The sequence below is a fragment of the Eurypyga helias genome, unplaced genomic scaffold (genome assembly GCF_000690775.1).
Source record: "Eurypyga helias isolate BGI_N326 unplaced genomic scaffold, ASM69077v1 scaffold7526, whole genome shotgun sequence".
NCBI classification, from domain to species: Eukaryota; Metazoa; Chordata; class Aves; order Eurypygiformes; family Eurypygidae; genus Eurypyga; species Eurypyga helias.
This window is the reverse complement of record NW_010255981.1, coordinates 12,098-33,130: the sequence shown is the minus strand read 5'-3', so window position 1 is coordinate 33,130 and position 21,033 is coordinate 12,098. Positions and strand designations below refer to the sequence as shown.

The 21,033-nt window shown below is 43.5% G+C and overlaps 1 protein-coding gene across 1 annotated transcript in view; it reads left to right on the top strand.

Annotated features, from left to right (window-relative positions):
* Window positions 1-21,033, top strand: part of EXOC4 (exocyst complex component 4) — a gene marked incomplete at both ends in the record, with an annotated part of 45,905 nt that overhangs the window by 16,849 nt on the left and 8,023 nt on the right. The window contains 2 exons of the mRNA XM_010153506.1: window positions 6,763-6,947; window positions 9,236-9,345. Coding sequence (XP_010151808.1) covers window positions 6,763-6,947; window positions 9,236-9,345 — 295 coding nt within the window. The remainder of the gene's footprint in view (window positions 1-6,762; window positions 6,948-9,235; window positions 9,346-21,033) is intronic.

Below are 21,033 nucleotides of genomic sequence, written 5' to 3'. Positions count from 1 at the left end.
GTTCAAGGCCAGGCTGGATGTGGCTTTGAGCAACCTGATCTAGTGCAAGGTGTCCCTGCCTCCTGGTGGTTTCCCTCCACAGCACTTTGGATCTTCAGGTTTTCCTCTGCTACCCTTGTCCTTAGGGTGTCTGCTGCCATGTGGGTCACCCACAAACTGCAGTTGCTTTGTGTCCCTGCTCCAGCATGGGTCACCCCATGCCACAGTCCTTCAGAGTGATGTGCTGGTTTTAGTCAGGACAGGGTTGACTTTCTTCACAGTAGCTGGTATGAGGCTGATTTTTGGATTTGCCCTGAGAAGAGTGCTAATAAGGTGTTTGCTAGTTGGTGCTGGGGAGTGCTTGCACCAGACTCAAGGTCTCTTTCAGCTTCTGATGCTGCAGCTGCATTCCCAGCTCTCTTGCTGCAGGCAGGGTGGGGGGACACAGACAGCTGACCCCAACTGACCCAAGGGGGATTTCATTCCATAGCATGTCATGCTCAGTATGTGGGCTGGGGGGCCATAGCTTGTTTGCTAGCTTGTTTGCTTGTTTGTTTTCTCATTCATTAGGGGCTCAGTGGGTGGGTTGGGTTTCCTGGTCATGCTATCGCTTGTGGGGTTGCTCGGACTCTGCTGCAATCGCTTTCAACCTCCAGCTCTGACTCTTTCCACTCAGGACCTGGCTGTGTGTTGGTCGGTGGGTGATGAGCAATTGTATAATTTGTTTTGTTTTCTGTTTCTTTAATTACTTATTACTAATGTTAATATTAGCATCACTGTGATACTCGTATATACACAGTATTAAGTAGTTCTTTTCTCAATCCACAAGCTTCCTTGTCTTGCCTTCTGATTCACCTCCTCTGCTGGAGGATGTGAGTGAGCAGCTGCGTGGTACTTTCTTGCTAGCTGAGGTTAAACCATGACAGTGGTTCCCCTCCAAGAGTGTCTTCAGCTGGTTAACGCTTCCTGGCTTCTTTGCATATGTTGGGACAGGGGTGCTACGTGCCACCCCAAACCGAAACAACCCACTGGAAAACTCCTGTCATGTGATTCATCATCCTTTATATATATTTGTGATGTTAGAAGGTTGGGAGGATGAGTTCTGTAATGCATTGTCTGCTCTTAAATGCATCACACGTTGAAGTCTTGGCATAGAGACCATCACTTTGGGGTACTCTGCTGTTTTGTCTGGTGGGAGGTGCCAACAGCCTGAGTGTGGGTACCCTCCTGTTTCTGCAGCCAACTTCTCAAGTTAGATCCTTACCTCAGGCAAGTCAGGTGTAAATTGAATTCAGTAAACTGCTTGTTTAGATCTGGCTACACACACTTAACCCATTTTTGAGCCATTTTCCTTTCCTGTACCTTTTGAAAGAGTTCCTTGTAGAAACAGTAGATCAATTCTCCTCCTTTCAAATGCCAGCATTTTTATTCATCCAGCAAGGCAGCTGACACCTTCGAGGTTGCTGCTGTTTAGTTGGTGTTTTATTCAGTGGGTTCAGCTTTTTTCCTTTTGTCATACTGCGTTTGTGTATGACTTGATTCTTTTTTTTCTTTCGAATTGTGGCCTACCACATTGTCATCTTTTAACCTTTCTCAGTAGTTTGTTCATGTTTTCATAGCTGTTGTCTGTACTCAGAATGGGCTGGTATCCCAGGTGGAAAACATCTAGTTTTGTAGTTTGAACAGACATTATTCTGGATGTTTTTGCCTGAAGAAGCACCTAGTTAAGCGTTTCATTTTATCTCTGTTCATAGGCTTCTAGGATTGTGGAGGTCTAAAATTAAACCCAAAACTTCCTCTCTTTTCCCATCTATTTTACAATGCATTTTGGAAAATTAAAATAGAGTTGGAAAAAACCTTGTAAGGGAGTATCTAAGTTTAACTGTAAGCAGATTGAAGAACTTTGGACGAAGTCAGGGAAGAAAGAACAATTTTTACAAATACCTTGCCAGTACGTAGGTTCTGGTTTGTTGTAAAACGCTAAATTAAACCCTTCCAAATTGGGTGTTATGTTAGGCAAATGTTTAGCTGAATTTTCTTTTTAGGGCAATTAAGCCCTGCTATAAACTGCCTGTGACCTTTAAACAAGCTGCATAATGGTTCTGGTGCCACAGTTATTTTCTACAGACATGCGATTTTTAGCTCGTACAAAGCAGAGCTCTTTTTTCAGGCTTATTTCATTGATCCTTATTTTCTAGAGAGTCACTGCTTATTGCTGTAGATAATAAGTAGATTTTTAACATCAGAGACAACTATCAGATTATCTAAACCACATTCTTTGTAATCCAGGCCAATATTTTTATTATTTGAATATATACATTTATTTTGCATTTATTTTTAGTATGGCTTTAGACTTCTTCCTGAGTTTAAAAAAGGAAAAAGAAATAGTGGTGATGGTGATGTTACTTAACACTTCTTTTGGGGCTCTTTACTCATGATAAATCAGCTTTTTTAAAGAATAACAAGATGGTTGCCTGTTGATTCACCTTCCAGCTGTTTTCTGTTGCTGTAGCTCCTCTCTGCACCCCAACCCCTGCCAAAAAAAGAATGCTGGGGAGCTCTTACCTATAATTATCTTGATGTCCAGATACTCAAACACAATGCCGCCATCTACCCCCAACCTCCCAAAACCACTTATTTCCATTTAGCGGAGCCAGGCGGGTGGAAGAAAGAGGCTTGAAGGACCCTTGGGTGCTTGTTCTGGACCCTTGAACCACTTTGTAGTTCTCTTCTGTATGTCTAATTTTCAGGTTCTCTGAATAAGGCTGCTATTCCATTATCAGTCTTAAGCAGAGTCTTGTAGTGATAACTCTTCCCCTCTATATGCAATTCTACATCTATTAGTCCTCTTGTTAGTGTGAATAGCACACAGTAGGTAATAAGAGTATTAAAAACCAGGTAACTACTTGGGAAATCTAGTCTAAGCTGAGGGGAGAAAAAGTGGAGAAAAGCTAATTAAATGTGATACCGTTGCATGTTTTATACCACCTGTAATGTTCATGATCCAGTATGCCTACCACGGCAGGGATAAGGAGCAAAAAGCAGGGGCAGCGTATTAATTACATCCTTGGCGCAGTGTATGTGCAGGGTGGCCAAGGCTTAAGGAAAACAAGTTTTGGTTCCCCTGCTGACTTTTTGGGTGACAGTTTTGCTGAATAACACGTATCCCACTGTTTAGATTCACCCTCTTGTGCCTGCAGGATCAGACCATAGGACTACGCACTTGTGAGGCTGTATTAGGAGGACCACAACTAGTTTTGGGAGCCCTCAAAACAAGTAAAGTACAAGAAAAGCTGTGTACGGGGAAGGAATGTGCTGGGCTGACCCTGGCTGGAAGCCCAGTGCCCAGCAAAGCGACTCCATCACCCCCCTCCTCAGCTGGGCAGGGCAGAGAAAACAACAGAGAGCTGGTGGGTTGGCATAAGGACCTCAGGGAGAACAGTTATGGTCATGGGCAAAACAAACTCAGCCTGGAGAAAACTTATTTCATTTATTACCTATCAGACTGAAAGAGAACTAAACCCAAATCTTAACCCCTTCTTCCCAGGCTCAGCTTCACTCATTTTTTTTGTCCTTCTTCACTGCCAGCAGTGCAGTGGGATGGGGGAATGGGGGTTGTGGTCAGTCCATCACATGGCAGGGAAGGTGTCCCTGCCCTTGGCAGGGGGCTGGAACTAGATGGTCTTTAAGGTCCCTTCCAGTCCAAACCATTCTACAATTTATACGTATCACCACCTAAACTAGTTGGAGCCCTTAACTTGATTTCCATGGGCTTGGAGTGAGCATCTAGTTGTTTTCCAAACCCAAACTGTTATAGAATCATAGAATCATAGAATCATAGAATCATAGAATCATAGAATCATAGAATGGTTTGGGTTGGAAGGGACCTTAAAGATCATCTAGTTCCAACCCCCCTGCCTGTTCTGAATGTTAAAGTTTTTCTGTTTTGATAATTGGCATTAATGGGAAACGGGATATGTTGTAGTGAGGCATTATGGGAGTGGGGCTGCCTTGGGTTAAAAGGCTCCAAGTGTGAGTAATGTTGGAGGTCGCCAGTGTTATTTACCTGTAGCGTTCAATCCCTGGGAAAGTGGCATTGATCAACAACATAACTCCTAGCTTGTCTGACTGCAAACAGGAAGTGTCAGAAAGGCCATCAAAAACACACGCACAAAATAAATAACAGCAAAGCAGATTTTTCCAGAAGCAGCAAGTTCAGTGCTTAACAATAGGGGGGATTTGTGTTGTGTGTTGGTTGGTTTATTTTTTTAAAAGTATAATAGGTGATTGACTGGTCCATTTGTTTCTTAAAAGAGGTGTTTGAGAGCTGTATGTTGGTCTTAATTATTAGTTTTGAGAATAACAAACTTTTCAGGAACTGGGAAGATAAACACAGAGCTGAATGATCTGAGCGGAAAGCTTTGAATTTCTATACCTTGTGTTTTAGATAATACTTTTCCTGAATGTCTTGAAACCTTTTTAATGACATTTTCCTGCTTGCTTTCAGTTCTTCCTTCACTGCATTTTCAACTCAGCTTCTCAGTTTGACAAATGTTGTTCCTGATCCTGTTCCTGCTTTGGTGAAATCGCTGACAGCTTTCCAGGCAGTGATGAATGCCTGCAGCTCCCCTCAAGTGACTGGGGGGGTTAAAGTGCCTTTGGAATTGGGATATTTGGGGTGCCTCTCTACCTGCCCAAGGAAGAAGATAAAAATTAACACTTATACTTCTGCCAAGGGTTTCCAGCTGTGTTTGCATGCCTGCTGAGCCTTCCCTGTTTGTGCTCTGGCATGTCAGCTTTTTGGGGAGAAGCAAATTTGGTGTTTTGCTTCATCTGTGGTGTGGTTTTGTGATGGCCAAACTTCCATAACTGCTCAGAAATAGATCCGGGGAAGAAAGAGGGTGAATAGGGCTTGCAGTGATAGGATAAGGGGTAATGGTTTTAAATTGAAAGTGGAGAGGTTTAGATTGGATATTGGGAAGAAATTCTTCCTGGAGAGGGTGGGGAGCACTGGGACAGGTTCCCAGAGAAGCTGTGGATGCCCCATCCCTGGAAGTGTCCAAGGCTAGGCTGGATGAGGCTTGGAGCAACCTGGGCTATGGAAGGTGTCCCTGCCCATGGCAGGGGGGTTGGCACTGAGTGGGCTTTAAGGGCCCTTCCAACCCAAACCATTCTGTGATTCTGAGAATAGTGCTTTGTGGCAAATGATAGGAACCCTGGTGAAGATGCAGTGTTGGTGGCTTAGGAGGACCTTCTTTAGTCCTCTGTAATTAATGCTGTGACAGGTTTTTTCCCAAGACTGAGCTCTAGCCTAAAGACTGGCAGCAAGTGCATGCTCTCATAGCTGCGTGGAGAAAAGAACTTCATATTTAGGGACTTGGCAAAATTTTTTTCAGGAGGAAGGAAAAAGTACAGGTTCCTTTCAGAAACTGCTCTTAAATTAAAAAGCCTGACTGCCCCCAAGCTATTTCAGGGTCATTCTTGGCTTGGAGGCAAGCTAAGTAATACATTGTTGATAGGTGTTCTTTCAGTATATTTAATATTTACTGGTATTAAGGGACCAGACCCCAGCTTGGCTGTCTGCTTACTGTACCTCTGCTTTTCATTTTTAATGTTTAGCTGACAGGTTTGCTATAAACTTAAATTTTGAAGTGCAAGTAAATGTCTTATTTCACTAGTAGTAACTTCAGTTATTGAGGAATGATTCTGCCCCCCCTCCCCCTCTCAATTTCAAATCTATGCTTCTCTCCATAGAGAACATACTATGCTATTTCTAGTTTATTACGACAGCAGCACTGAGATTTTGGAAATTGCAGAGGGCTGACTTTTATAATTTTATATTTTTAGCCACTGCAGGATTGCTTTGTTAAATAGGTAGAGAAACAAGTAAACAGATGTGAATTGATAGTGTTGCTTTTAGACACTGGCTTGTCATTCCTGGTGGCTTTTGCCCATGGGTTTGGTTTTTTTTATTTTTGGGATATAAATACAGATTAGGTTTCTCAGCCTAGTGCCCACTGATGTCAGCTGGTCACTATTCAAGTGCACCAGCAGAGAAATGTTGCCTATGGCCTGTTTACATATCCACAGGTCTATATCCCTGTCTGTTACTCTCGTCTTTGTATAAGGTTCTTTTCCTTAATTTGAACCTTAATAATCAAACATTAAGAAATCCCTGTTCTTTGGAGTTCAAAAGTACCTCTGAACGAGCAATAGCTTCCATGAATCTGATGGCTACCTTTATTTAAACTGTGTAGTTACACACATAGCAGCTCTCTAAGCTGGAAGATGAGGCCTCCAAAGCTTTTTCAGCTATGTCATGGCATCACTTTAGGCAAATTAATTTTAAGCCATTTACTCCCCATTTGTAGAATTGGGAATAATGTTTTGTTGATGTTTCTGTAATGAAAATTATAAAGACTATCAAACATCATTGTCAGTATCTTTTTTGAACACCTTTCTACTTGATAATGCTCTTATTTTGTGGTGAACTGGGCTTTGATTCTTATTTAATGAACTGTGTTTTAACAAACTTGTTTTATACATATGCTCAAAATATTTGAAGACTGCTCATTAAATCTGAATTGTTTGGATATTGGACCCCTTTGTATATATCGAATTTTCTTTTAGAAATAGAAATAAAGAAATACTACTTAACCTTTTTCTGCTTTAAGAGGGTTTATGGATAGAATGCTCGTGGTATTCAGACACTCCCTAATCAAAGGAGTGCTGAGAGATGGATGAATTGACCTTTAAAAGTTGTCCCATGTGTTTTCCTTCCAGGTGTCAGCAGTGGATTCCTTGGAGGGTCCCCTTCTTCAGGTGGAGGGGTTGAGTGACCTGCGACTGGAGCTCCACAGTAAGAAGATGAACATGCACTTAGTCCTGATAGATGAATTACACCGTCACCTTTACATCAAGTCTACCAACCGAGTAGGACAACGCAGCAAGGAGAGGGGGAGAATAAGGTGGGTTTGGTGTGGTGAACTGAGGAGCAACTGGTCTGGGAGGGAAGAGAACAGCATTCTGCCTTTGATAAGCAGAAACTTCCTTGGGAGAGTGCCATCAACTTACACCTCAGCCTTTCATTTTTGGCAAGCAGATTTCTCATGCTTATGGTTGTGGAGAGCAGAAAAACTCCCAGTATGTTGATGCACCTTGGAGCCTGTGGACAGTCTGTTCCTGTTCTTTCACTTTTGCTTAGTGATTCTCTTGGGTTTTTGCCGCTTCACAGGGAATTATGATGCGGTCAATTCTTTTTAGCATTCTTTCCTTTCTCTGATACATGTACTTTTCCTACAGATGTCCTGATCGTGAGGCTCAGGTCAGGCTAAGGGAAAAACACAAGGAAAAATTGCTCAGCTTCTCTAGCAGACATCCAAGGTTTAAAAGGCTTCCAGCTAACTAAGATTACTGGGTGGATGCTGCAGTAGTGAAGTGCCTGAGCAGCATCTTTGCTGTGTTGTGTTTTAAGGTGCTTTTAAGATGTTCTTACCTGGCTGGTACCTCTGATCGGTGGAAACTCAGCTTAAGCCTGAGCAATTTTTCCTAAATTTGCAAATTTTGAGTTTGAGGGCAACAGAGATGTTGGGAGGGAAGGAAGAAAGATAGTGGCTAGAAAAGAGAGATGCAGTGTTAGAAGATGACTTCTGTAGAGTAGGAGAGATAATAAACAAGGGTGGGAGCAACAGGGAGGAGAGCCAGCGTATGATAAAGATGCAGAGAAAAGATAATTGAGCATTTTATTATGAGAAGGAATTAAAAATGCTTACCAAAAATAAGAGGATAGCAAGTTTAATGAAATGAATTTATGAAATAAAGGAGTGATTGAAATTGAAATTTCTAGGAAGGAGGATTTCTAGCAAGTCATCAGTCTCTTCCTTACTCATCTTGTTAATTAAAACCAGACTCTGGGTACACCAAAGCTTTGTGTATGTGACTGCTAATTAACTGCAGTTTTGTACGACTGCTACAGGCACTCTTATCTCTTTCTTACTTTCTATCTTTTCCCACATTCCCTGTTCACATAACTGATATTTGATAAGATGAACTCTTGCATCAGGACAGGCTTGTTGCTTTGTTACTGTGCTGCCCTAGACTGGCTGCCCTAGACTTGGCCAGGATGCAGTCATGTTTAGACTTGTTTCTTGTGTTGGTTTTCAGTGTGTTCTGACAGTGCTGAGCTGGAATGCATAGCTAATCCCTGTAAGTGCATACATAAGTATATATGTAAGCGTATGTAAGTAGATGTAAAGGGCCTGTAGGTGGTTCTTGTGCAGGGTAGTAAGTTTAGCCCTTGTCTTTGCAGACTTCAATAAGCATTTTGATCTCTAAGGGAACATGCTGGATGCCTTTCATTATGCAGCTGGGGAAGCATGGCACACTTTTGGCAGATAATACTATGAATTTATTATGAAAATGCCCAAGTAGGAAGTTTGTTTTCTTCTGAGCAAGAAAGTTTGGAGAGGGATGCATGTAGGTGTGGACAGAACAGGAATGTAACGGGAAGGAAAAAGGGTGGACGTTTCTAGTTGGAACTAGAAAAGCTTTGAGGGCTTAGGTAGTGCAGAAGCCATGGAAATGGGAGCATCTCTTCTCAAATATGTGGGTTTCCAGACATCAATTCCAAGTTAATTTATCATTATGCCAGCAGTATTTCATTGTGCTGGAGGTGAGTATGTTTGCTGGGAAATAATCACGTGCTAAGACAAGCTCTGTGCCCATGCCCTGATCATGTCCTGTGACCAGTCAGACAAGTCTAAAGTCCTGTTAAATTCAGAAGGGCCTTAAGATAACAAATATTGTCTCTTATATGACAGTGATCCCTCATCACTGCTTTTTTGGCTTTTTACCTTGTCTCTCAAATGTGTGTATACACACACCCTTGTATTCGTCTGTGGACTTGTGCTGACCATGAGGAAACCCTTCTTCCCTGTGAGGGTGACAGAGCCCTGAACAGGCTGCCCAGAGAGGGGGTGGAGTCTCCTTCCCTGGAGACTTTCCAAAGCCCCTGGACTTGCTCCTGTGGGATCTGCTCTGGCAGGGGGGTTGGACTAGATGATTTCTAGAGGTCCCTTCCTACCCCTTTTACTCTGAACCTGTGTAAGTTAGTTTTTGTAAACCTCTTGTATCATAATTGTGTGTTTATGTATATCTGTTGCTTTAGGCTTACAAATGTAAGAAATCAATGGATTATTTGTTGTGAACAAAAATAGTAGTAGTAACCTGTTCACTTTAACTCTTTCCACTCCCACAGTTCACTTGTGAAAGATGCCTCTTCTGTACCTCTTATGGATGTTACCAACTTGTCTACACCTCGCAAGTTCCTGGAAACTTCCCAGTTCAGTACTCCGGGAAGTGCCAGCAGTGAGTATCTAAGTCACATGCACTCCTTACAGAATTAATTCACAGATGTTCTGCTGCTTTTACAGGAGTAGTAGTAGGTGTATCATCCCCTCATGATTGGCTGCTGTTGATGTCCTGACATGAAAAGTTGGGAAGTGATTTCTGCCATGTCATCAAATGAGTGAGTGGTGTGTCCAGGGGCACAACTTGGCCATACCTGTGTTTAAGTCATCCTTCCCTCCCTCCCCACCACCGAACCATCAGCTTCAGTTAAATAAACTTGTTTTTTTGTGCCTGTTCTGATCTTGGTTGTGTTCTTGATGGTTTGGGCAGAAGGGAGATTTTCAGTCAGTTCAGTTTGAGCCGATGTCTCCTCTACATTATTTAGGCAGGCAGGTGTGTGTAGCTGTTGCAGAACGTTTTTGCTCTGGAGCCAAAAGATCAAAGCTTTTCCGTGTGGGAAGTTTGTAACTTTGACTAAAGTTCTGTCTATACACAGGAATAATCTGGTGGTGGTCTTTGTGTACCTCTTACTACAGCAAGCACTGAGCAAGCCAGAGTTTCGTTGATGTTTTTGTATGAGGCTTTGAAGGTGCTGCACAGATGGGGAATTAATCCTGGTATTGTTTCAGGAGATCAGTAAGTAGGGCTGCCCTTATTTAACAAATGCAAATGAATAATACAGAAGTGACCTACATGTCTCCTCCCTTTTCCTTTCAAAAATTGACTATTTCAGTGTTCCTCAAGTGCAGAGAATCTTTATTTCTCTTCTCATCCATACTAATTCTTTTGTCCTTATTTTTGTCTGCTTGTTTCCTTGTTTTCTGGCCATGCCTGCCTCTTCTGTTTGATCATTCTTATCTCTTACTCCTGTAGGGTTTTTCATTATTCAGCCCTGCTGCTGTAGGGTGGGCTAGTGTCTCAGAACCCAAGGCTGTAATTCTACATGGTGGTTAGTGACATCCAACACAAACTTTCAGTGCTGGAAACTGCAGCTTCGCTGTGGAAACCTGGAAGAGAAGAACTGTGTGTGAACTTTTGGGGAAAAAAACCCTGAAGAATTCCTGATATTCCCTTTGATCAGTGAGAAGTTTGGGTTCTTACTGAGGATGGCATGATTTTGGGGAGCTGAGGAAATATGGCACAAAAACCGGCATCCCCGTCTCGCCACTGTCAGTGTTGACCTACTTATGACAAGTAACTGTTGACAACCAGACAATTGTATGGTGTCTGTCTTTTTTTCCACCTAAAATGTTAGTCCTTTGTATAGTAAAGAAGATAGTTAATGATCTGGAGCACAATTCCTGTGGGGAGCGGCTGAGGGAGCTGGGGGTGTTCAACCTGGAGAAGAGGAGGCTCAGGGAGACCTTATTGCTCCCCACAACTCCCTGAAAGGGGGGTGCAGAGAGAGGGGTAGGTCTCTTCTCCCCAGTGGCAAACAACGGGGCCAGGGGTGAGAAGTTTGGGTTCTTACTGAGGATGGCATGATTTTGGGGAGCTGAGGAAATATGGCACAAAAACCGGCATCCCCGTCTCGCCACTGTCAGTGTTGACCTACTTATGACAAGTAACTGTTGACAACCAGACAATTGTATGGTGTCTGTCTTTTTTTTTCCACCTAAAATGTTAGTCCTTTGTATAGTAAAGATGATAGTTAATGATCTGGAGCACAATTCCTGTGGAGAGCGGCTGAGGGAGCTGGGGGTGTTCAGCCTGGAGAAGAGGAGGCTCAGGGAGACCTTATTGCTCCCCACAACTCCCTGAAAGGGGGGTGCAGAGAGAGGGGTAGGTCTCTTCTCCCAAGTGACAAATGATGGGACAAGAGGAAATGGCCTCGAGTTGTGCCAGGGGAGGGTTAGATGGGATATTGGGGAAATATCTTCCTGGAAAGTGCTGTCAGCCATTGGAATGGGCTGTCCAGGGAGGGGGGAGTCACCATCCTGGGAGACTGAGATGTGTAGGTGAGGCGCTCAGGGACATGGTTTCATGGTGGACTTGGCAGTGCTGGGTTAATGTTGGTCGTAATGATCTGACAGGTTTTTTCCAACCTAAATGAATCTGTGATCCTGTGAAGAAAAAAGTCCAAAGTTATGGGGCTGGCAGGGATCTCCCATCACGCCTTATGATGGGGAACAGACAGCAGGAGATGCACGTACTGAAGAATGGAAATCCTATCCTACTTTCAGTAGCTTTAGTGTCTTCCTGAGTTGTTCTTGGTTGTTTTTTTTTTTATAGGTAGTGTAATATTAATCTTAAATATGTTCTGAAAAGAATTTTGTTGACACTCTTTTATCCTTTGAAGACTTACAGGGCCTAGCCTTTTGTCACATGTGCTGAGATGGGTAATGAGTTTGTTATCCAAAGCTGGTCAAGAAGTTTTTCCTAGCTGTAGCCAGCGTAACCCTGTTTGCAGGGATAAATGCAGTTTTAGTGTTCATGCTGGGCTACATCAATTCTATCTGCAAAGCAAATTCCCCAAAGCATCCTGCTTTTTCAGACCCCAGGCCTCCATGAATGGTGTCCCCAGTATGCCCCTTTTCCTTGAAGAGAGTCCGGTTCAGGTTTGTGCTGATTTTCAGGGCATAGTTCCTGTGCTGAACTGACAGGTCATCCATGCCAGCCTTGCCAACCATGATTATGATTTTTTACAATAACAAGGATATGTAGGAATAAACAATGACCTTCAGAACATAGGTTCACAGTTATTGGTTACAGAAATATGAGTAGCACAACCAAAAATAACCAACCTGAGTTTTGAGGCAGTAAAACTGCTTATCTTGCTGAAGTTGGAACTAAACTTAAATTTTGAATTTTGACAAAACTTCTCCTGAATGAATTGAACTTAAGTGTGGGCTATCCATCTGCCTGTGATGTTCATGAACTTTCCAAAGATGCCTTCTACAGAGCATGTGTGATGTGCATTAAGATGGAAGGGTAAACCAACGTATGAAGGATGCTGTGCCTCTGTAAGGAAGGAGCAAAGTGCAAGGTGTTAAGTTTGACTCCATTTTTTGGTGGAGGTGAGGCCAAGATGATTTTCTACCCTCTTTTACTTAGAATAAGACATGGGACCCCAATTTACTGTATTAGCTCCAGTTAGGATATTGAGGTTTGGAGTTTGCTTACCTGGGCCATTCACATGTTTCTTCTTAGTGAGATTGTTTTCTCAAATTTTCTCAAATAAAATTGTTATTAGGTTATTCCTTTTTTTTATTGGTGGTTCCCCACACAGTTTACTAGGCAATGTTTATATGAGTAAGAAGAGAAGGTGTGTTACCAGCCACTGGGATAGCAGAAGAAGAAGTGGCACTAGCATTGCTAGAGTATAGCTAGATGAGTGGTTTCTGACTTACTTGAGACTTCAAAAAATCAGTTAGGTTCTAATTTTATTTGCTTGTTGCAAGGTTAGTGGTTTTAAAAATCACTCAGGATCATAGAATCACAGAAAGGTTTGGGTTGGAAGGGACCTTACAGACCATCCAGTTCCAACCCCCCTGCCATGGGCAGGGACACCTTCCGCTAGACCAGGTTGCTCCAAGCCTCATCCAACCTGGCCTTGGACACTCCAGGGATGGGGCATCCACAGCTTCTCTGGGAACCTGTCCCAGTGCTCCCACCCTCTCCGGGAAGAATTTCTTCCCAATACCCAATCTAAATGTCCTTCTTTCTGTTTAAACCCGTTACCCCTTGTCCTGTCACTCACTGCCCTTGTAAAAAAGTTGTGTTGTCCCTGTGTCCCGTGTCCCCACCCATCCCTTCCCCCACACAGCTTTCTTGTAGCCCCCCAGGCACTGGAAGGGGCTCTGAGGTCTCCCTGGAGCTTCCCTTCTCCAGGCTGAACCCCCCAACTCCCCCAACCTGTCCCCAGGGCAGAGGGGCTCCAGCCCTCGGAGCATCTCTGGGGCCTCCTCTGGACTCGCTCCAACAGCTCCGTGCCCTTCTGCTGTTGGGGCCCAGAGCTGGAGGCAGAACTGCAGGGGGGGAGTCTCCCCAGAGGAGAGGGGAAGAATCTCCTCCCTCGCTTCCCTGTCCATGCTGCTCTGGATCCAGCCCAGGATATGGTTTGTCCTAACATGCCCTGAGACACAGCTACTTCATACTGTATTTGGAGGAAGGTACTAGGGTGGGTACAAGCATGACGTAAGAACCACACCAGTGTTGTTAAAGAACTAAGTTGTTTGCGTGCATAAAACGACATTGCTGCTTTCAGACTGAATGCCTGGAAACAAAGGCTCTGATGGTGTCATTCTCAGCTCTCAGAAGTTGGTGTTGGTCAGATGAGCATCTGCCTTCAAAATTCTTGTTTCTGTAGACCTGCTCTTGTTCTTCATGCCCAACGCACCAAAAAATCTCTTCCTGGCTCCTCGTTACTCTGTATCATTCAGTGAAGTGCTGGGCAAATCTCCCTCAGACTGGGAAAGATGCAGATTGTAATAGAAAACATTTGATCAGCATGAAGTATGCATATGGTTTTGCTTCAAGTGCACAATGTACTTATGTATATTTTTTCCACATGATTTTATTTAAAAGTAGCCTTTTCCAGGACTACAGAACTACCAGAGAATTTAAAACTGATGTGTATTCATAATGAAAGCTGCTTCTGCCTTTAGTCATTTAAGTTCTTTGGCTTTTTATTGATGAAACAAAGTGGCCGTGCATATTAATGCTTGTCATTGTAACGCACTGGCTCGTTCAACCCATCTTAGCTAAGATGCCAAAATTTTGAGTCCTTTCTGCATTCACTTCCCAAAGGAGATGTTACCTTGTGCTGTAGAATCTTTATAAGGAAATTAAAGCTGTTCCTGCTGCACTTAAAAATAAACAAAACCTTCAGAAATGTTCACCTGAGGATTGTAGATACGGCAGTTCACCAGTAACATTTTCCCTTCATGCCAGTTCACAGAAATAAATTCACTTTCAAATTATGTTTCTCTGCTTGAACCTTCTGTGCTCTGAAGAGTATTTATGAAGGTTCCTGCATTGCCAGGCTCTTCCTGGAACTACAGAACGTGCTCACCCAGTACATAGCAAACCTAAGAGCGCTCTTTCCTGAAAAACTCCCAAGAATAGTTTTAAGAAATCCGACAGAAGATGAGCTGAGGTGGTGACAATTAACATTGCTGTTGATGGCATATGTAAATTTTATTCTGAACAGACAATAAAACTCAACAACCCATACTTCTTGGCTCTGAAAGAAAAATGTAGCTCGTAGATCCAAGCAGTATGGTGGCTTCTGAGGTCAAGTCTAGTTAATGCTCCTGGCTCTGTTTGTTCAAGAATGCAAGTGCATATGAAATCATGGAATGGTTTGGTTTGGAAGGGACCTCAAAGACCATGTAGTTCCAACCCCCCTGCCGTGGGCAGGGACACTTTCCACTAGGCCAGGTTGTTCAAACAAACAAGTACTTCTGTGTGTGTAAAAACAGGTGGAGACCTGTCAACTTGGCCCTGCAGAACACCTGCAGAAGCCAGAGCTTTGTGGTCCGGTTTTAAAGGCGGCTCTAAAATTGCCATTGCGTCACTGTTGTCACAGTTCTTGCCCTCCAGACATGTTCAACATACATCAGAGGCTTCTTTTTCCCCTATTAACCTCACCTGAGGATCTGACACCAGCCTCGTAATTTCTCTCTATCATTTGTACTAAAACTGAAATGATCCCTTCACTGAACCAGAGTTTTCCTGTTTTAGCTGTTTTGCATTTGCACGAATCCAAGCGAGGATTTGATTGGGAAGTGATGGGAATCCAGCAGCAAGTCTGATTCTCTCTTGCTGTCACTGCAGTGCTGCACAAATAGCAGAGCTTGTTCTTATCTCGGGGTGGATTTTTGTGCCTGGGATGTTTAAGAGGAAATGTGTTCCTGCAGTTACAGAAGGATTTGCCAACTGCACAATAACCATGCAGGCCTGTGAGGTAACTTTTTGTATGCCTGTTTCTGCAGGACCACGGTTTCTCTCACTGATCCTCACTAAATGGTTCGTGTTCTGACTCAGTGCTAAGCACTCATGCGTGTAATCTGTGTGTGTACTTGGGGAATGGAAGGGAAAATTGGGTAAGCTTTACGTCCTTGTGATGAAAGCCAGAAGGGTAATGCTTAGTCACTCTTCCTGTATAATTTCATTAGTTGTTCTTCTGCATGGTCCCAGTGTAAGATATTTGACTACTGTGAGCTTATTTTCTCATTTGGAGGCTCAGTTTTCATGCTTGTCAGTTAGGAGGATGTTAAATGTGGCTCACAGAGTTGCTTTGTACTGTTTTCACAGAATGAAATGTTGTCACAAAGGACTTGAAAGAGTGGCCTCATCAAATTAAAATGTCTCTGTTTTTGAAAGACTAATACCCTTAAAACTGTAGATGGAACTGTGTGAACCACAGTTTTAAGAGATTTGCCTTGAGGTTTTGAGGCTATTGATCCAAGGCCCATTTTGTTCTGGGATGGCAATAAGGCAGAGCAGAAAATGACCAAAGTCTTCAAGAGGACCCATTTCTAAAGTAACTGTCCGTTTATTGCTGGTTGTCTCCATGCATGTGTCAGAACAAGGATTCCACACCAGAAATTAGCAGGTGACATTTCTTCAGTTCTTAAACTATGCCTTTGGGGCACTATGAACTCGCATCCTTTCAAAGAATTGAAGGCAGAAAGGATATAATCAGAAAGGACATAAATCATGGAAGATAGTACATTAAATTTTACTAGTTGCCCATAAAAGCACACAGCTAACGAAATCTGTAATGAGTAGCAGCAAATTTTGACCATTCATTGGAATGAAAAACAAGACCCAGGAGTCTTTTCTTTAGCTGCTTTACTTAAATGAATTATCAACATTGGCTTTTCTGAGGATCAGACCGGAGCTGTTAAAATGATTCTTGCAGCACGTTTCTTTCTCGTGAGGTGGCAGAACTGTACAAATGAGAGTATCGTCAATTGGAACAGACGGTTTTATAGGGCATCGTCAAACCCGGGACCCGTCAGGGGAGCTTCCACCTTTGTAACTATGGAGGTGATGAATCCATGCTGCACCATTCCACTTCTGTAGTGATTTAAACTGAGGATAGCTTTCTGATTGCTTAAACAGAGCTCTGCCTTTTCACATGCACTGCTTCAGTGCTGAAAAATTTGTGCAAGTGCTCCATATTTCATTAGACAATGTGGCAAAATCATCACTCCTTTAGGTGGTTGTCTTGGGGAGGCTTTTGAGGAACCGAGTTTAAATGTTCCACTTTCAGACATCATCGGAACAAGAAAATTATTAGGAGTAGTCAGCACGGCTTCATCCAGGGGAATCCGTGCTTGGCCAGCTTGAGAAACTTAAAGGATGAAACGACCGGCCTGGTAGACGGAGAGCCGTGAATATTGTCTACCTGCCCTTCATAAGGTCTGTGACACTGACCTCCGTACAATCCTAGTAGAAGTGGTTGATGTACAGGCTGGACGAGCAGACAGCGAGGTGGGTCAGAAACTGGCTGAATGGGCAGGTGCGGAGGGTGATCAGCGGCACAGAGGCGAGTTGGAGGTTGGTAACGAGCAATATACTCCAGGGTACAGTCGGGTGTCCCGCTGGGTTCAGTCCTGTTCAACATCAGAATTACTGATCTGGGTGGTGGGCGGGGTGCACCCTTAGCACGTGTGCAGGTGACACAGCCTGGGACGAGTGGCTGATATGCCAGAGGGCATGCTGCCGTCCAGGGGGACCTGGGCAGGCTGGAAAAACAGACTGACAGGAACCTCATGAAGTTCAACCAGAGGAACTGCCGAGTAGAGGAACAACCCCAGACATTGGGATACGCTGGGGATCACTGCGCTGGAAAGCGGCTTGGCAGAAAAGGTCCTGGGGGTGCTGGTGATCCCCACGTTGAACGTGAGCTGCCAGCACTCTACCCTTGTTCGAAGAAGGCTGGGGGTATCTTGTGCTGCATTAGACAAGGTGTTTGCAGCTTGAGGGAGGTGATCCTTCCCCTCTACTCAGCACTGGTGAGGCCACACCTGGAGTGCTGACTCCAGTGCTGGGCTCCCAGTACAAGGGAGATATAGACATACAGGAGAAAGTTCAGCAAAGGGTCATGGAGGTGATGAAGTGTTCGGAGCGTTTGCCCTAGGAGGAAAGGCAGATGGAGCTGGGACTGTTGAGCCTGGAGAGGAGAAGGCTCAGGGGGGATCTTAGCAATGTGTAGGAAGACCTGAAGGGAGGGTCTGGAGATGGAGCCAGCCCTGCTCAGTGGTGCCCAGTTCCAGGACCAGAGGTGATAGGGCACAATCTGAAACACAGGAAGTTCTCTCTGAACATCAGGAAACACTTGGGGGTTTTTACTGCGAGGGTGACTGGGCACTGGTACAGGCTGCCCAGGGAGGCTGTGGCATCTATGGAGATGTTGAAAAGCTGTCTGGACATGGACCTGAGCAGTCAGCTTTGAGAGGCCCTGCTTGGGCAGGAAGGTTGTACCAGATGACCTCCAGAGCTCCCTGCCAACCTCAGCTGTGTTGTGTGATTCTGTAATTTAGTGTCATCTTGGAATGGAATTAAACCATGAAAACCACTTGAAGTCATAAGTGATATTGCAGTTTAGCTTTCTGGAGAGGTCAGTGTAGCTAGAAACATTTCAGGTTATGTGTCAAACTGATCTGGAAAACCCTCGATCAGGATCCTTGCAATCTAGTCTTTCTGTTGGTTTGTGTGATGCTATGTCCAAGAGTTGGGACAATGCACCAGCATGCTGAAGCTGTTTTTTTAGCATGAAAGTACAAATTGAAGTTGTAAGGCTTTACTATGTTGGGGAAGGACAACTGTAATAATTGCTATTTTAAAATATTTGTTTGCTGACATCACATTTTGCTTGTTATACTCTCAAGGAAGGTGGGGAAACTTGCTTCTTGGTATTATTGAAGAAATGCTATGGAATTCTTCTTTTTGGTGTTTTGTATCTGTGTTATTTTTAATATAGTGAAGCAGTTTTTATTGAAAACCTTTTCTCTTTGATGGAATCCCGAAGAAGTAGAGGTTATTCAAATCTTAACAGCAGACCCACAGTCTAGAAGCATTTATAAAAATCATTTTTTGCGAACATCCATAGGATGAATAAATTTTTCATGGCTTCTCTGCATAAAGTAAGATCTTATAGTGTGAAGGCTGATCCCCCTTTAAAGGGATGTGTGTTTTACAGATGCGTATCAGGGAGGAACTGGTGAGTATAGAAAGGTGAGAGTACGTTCTGGGAGTCTTGTGCTTTTGCCTTGACACAAATGAGTAACCAAGTTACTCATGTTCTTGCTTTAGGAGTAAACAGGGGCAAAGGTTTCACTTCCGAGATCTAACCTGTAGGGACATCTTCCTTCACCCGTGGAGCTCCTCTGCCCACAGAGAATAGCCTGTGGGATGGCAGTTTTAAAGGTGAACTTCTCTATAAATGCCTGTCCACTTTGATGCCTTATTTGGAAGAGGTAGGAGGCAGGGGGGGCTCATTCCTGGGCCAAAGCTTTGTGGTCAAATAACCCCTTGATGACACTAAGTGGCAGAAGAGGATGTTTGAAGTGGAGGAGACACAGGAGAAGAACATCGCCTTCAGTTACCTGGGGTTGGGATCTTGTCAGATCTTACAGATAAATGGGTCCCCAAAGCTACCCAGGGTACCTGTTTAATAGGTACAGCATGCTGGAAACATGGTCCCTACCGTTTTATCAAAGGACCACATCCAACAAAACTTAGATACCAGTGTGTAGCTACTAGATATTGAACTACTTGCTTTGCTGTTGTTTGTAAGAGATGTAAATCAACGTCCTGACTATTTGAGGGTGTTCAAAATTGGTTTGCTCTTTTGAAAATGGAAGAGCATTCATCTTAACATGCTGGCAGAGTTCTCTGCAAGATTGCTGCCTTTAGTCCCCTTAAATGCTGTCCTCACATTTGGATACAGCAGTATTTCCTCCCTCTTGGGTTTTCATTGTGTGATATTAAGAATAATTTACAGCCTGCTTACAATGGGATGGCAACGTAATGACAGGGACTTGTCCTCTAAAAGGTTTAGGCTGTGAAATCTTTGCATTAAACTGGGAGCAAGAAGATACCTGGAGACTTTTTTTTTTTTTTAAACCAATAAGCTAAAAACCTTTCTCCAGCATTTCCAGTGTTGTCTTTTCCACAGCTCTCACTCCAAAGAGCTCATTTTCTGTGTTTGTGCCTGTCATGCTGTGGTTTTTTGAGAATAACAACACTAACAAAGTGGGTAGGCCACGTATGCAGCGCACAAAGTGCTTTGCAGCGTCGTGGCTTGAAAGGTGTGTGATAGAGGAGGGCTTTGAGCAGAAGTATGTGTGCATCCAACTTCTAAGTGGTTCTGTTGCTGATGTGTGTTTGAGGTGTGTCCTGTATTATTCTTGCTTTTTTTTAATTAATGCACTCTGGGTGTTTCTAGGTGCCTGCCCCATAACGTGCCCAAATTACAAGATTAAATAGACATTAATTGAAAAAAAGTATATGTGAGAGCGGAAAAACCAACACTATTTGATTTCCCTGATGTTGTTTACCTAAAACCCAACATCATTCTCCATTGTGAGGTGCGATGACCTCACAGATCTGTTCTTACCCCGGTCTTACCTGGCAGTGTTGCTGGTGCTCTGGGTTGGAATGGAAGAGTGTGTGAAGGGTGAGTTTGGTCTGAGCTACAGGGGCTGTGTTTGGGATTGCACTGACAGAAGGAAATGATCTCTGCTGTGGAAGGTGGTGTAAGCTGACACTGAAATGAGTGTTAGCTGTTTGTCGTGATGCTATTTATAAAGTGGCACCCTACGGGCTCCTTGGGACATTGTTTTCTTGATCCTGGGCTAACTTACACGGTGCTGATGCTCTTCTGTTCAGAGTGTCAGAGTTTCAGACAGCTACAGGGCCGCATGCTGCTTGTGACATGCCATTTTTCATTTCTGCCATGTCATTTAAATCCTTCTGGTGGATCTTTGGACGTTTATTTAGGTTCTTGGATAAGTTTTGATGCAAGTAAAAAATCTGTTGAGCAGTAGAAACCATGGGAGTCATCTGTCATCCAACAGCCTTTATCAGAGTTCAGTACCAGGAAGATGAAACAGCCGTTAGGTTTTAATTTCTACACAAGGATCTGGAAGGGTGGATGGCACAGCTTCAGCCCCATTTGTCCCTGTACTGCCGCTCCGGCTGTTTGCAAGCCCCGTGACTGTATGTCTTCCAAGATGCTTTAGTTGAGTTTGCTTTGAAGACACTTAGTTCACGTAACTGTTTGACTATATTTATGAAATGTTTCATCCAGCCTTAACAGAGACATCCTTTTGTTGTCTCTGGGCGTTATCTGTAAATTAAGAAATGTTGATTAATGAACATACTTAAGCATCCTACCTCTTGCCTTTCTCTCCCTTGTCGCTTAGCAACAGAATTTCTCCCTGTGCAATCCCTGCTACGTTGGGAGGACTGTATCCACAATGTCCTCTCTAATTCTTCTCGCTTTTCCCTTCTAGAAGCCTTGCTAAAAGATTTGAGTAACTTCATCAGCCCCTTGACAGATGTAATAAAGCAGAACAGGATAACATCAAACAATCATTCACTTTGGCAGTGTAAACTTTGCCGAATTCATCAGAAGTCTGTTAAGCTTGATAGTGTTTATAATGAAAATTCCCTCTTGTAAAGAAAAACAGCTGTGTTAGGAATTTAGGGCTTTTAGCTCCTTGAAACACATTCAAGGGATTTGTAGGG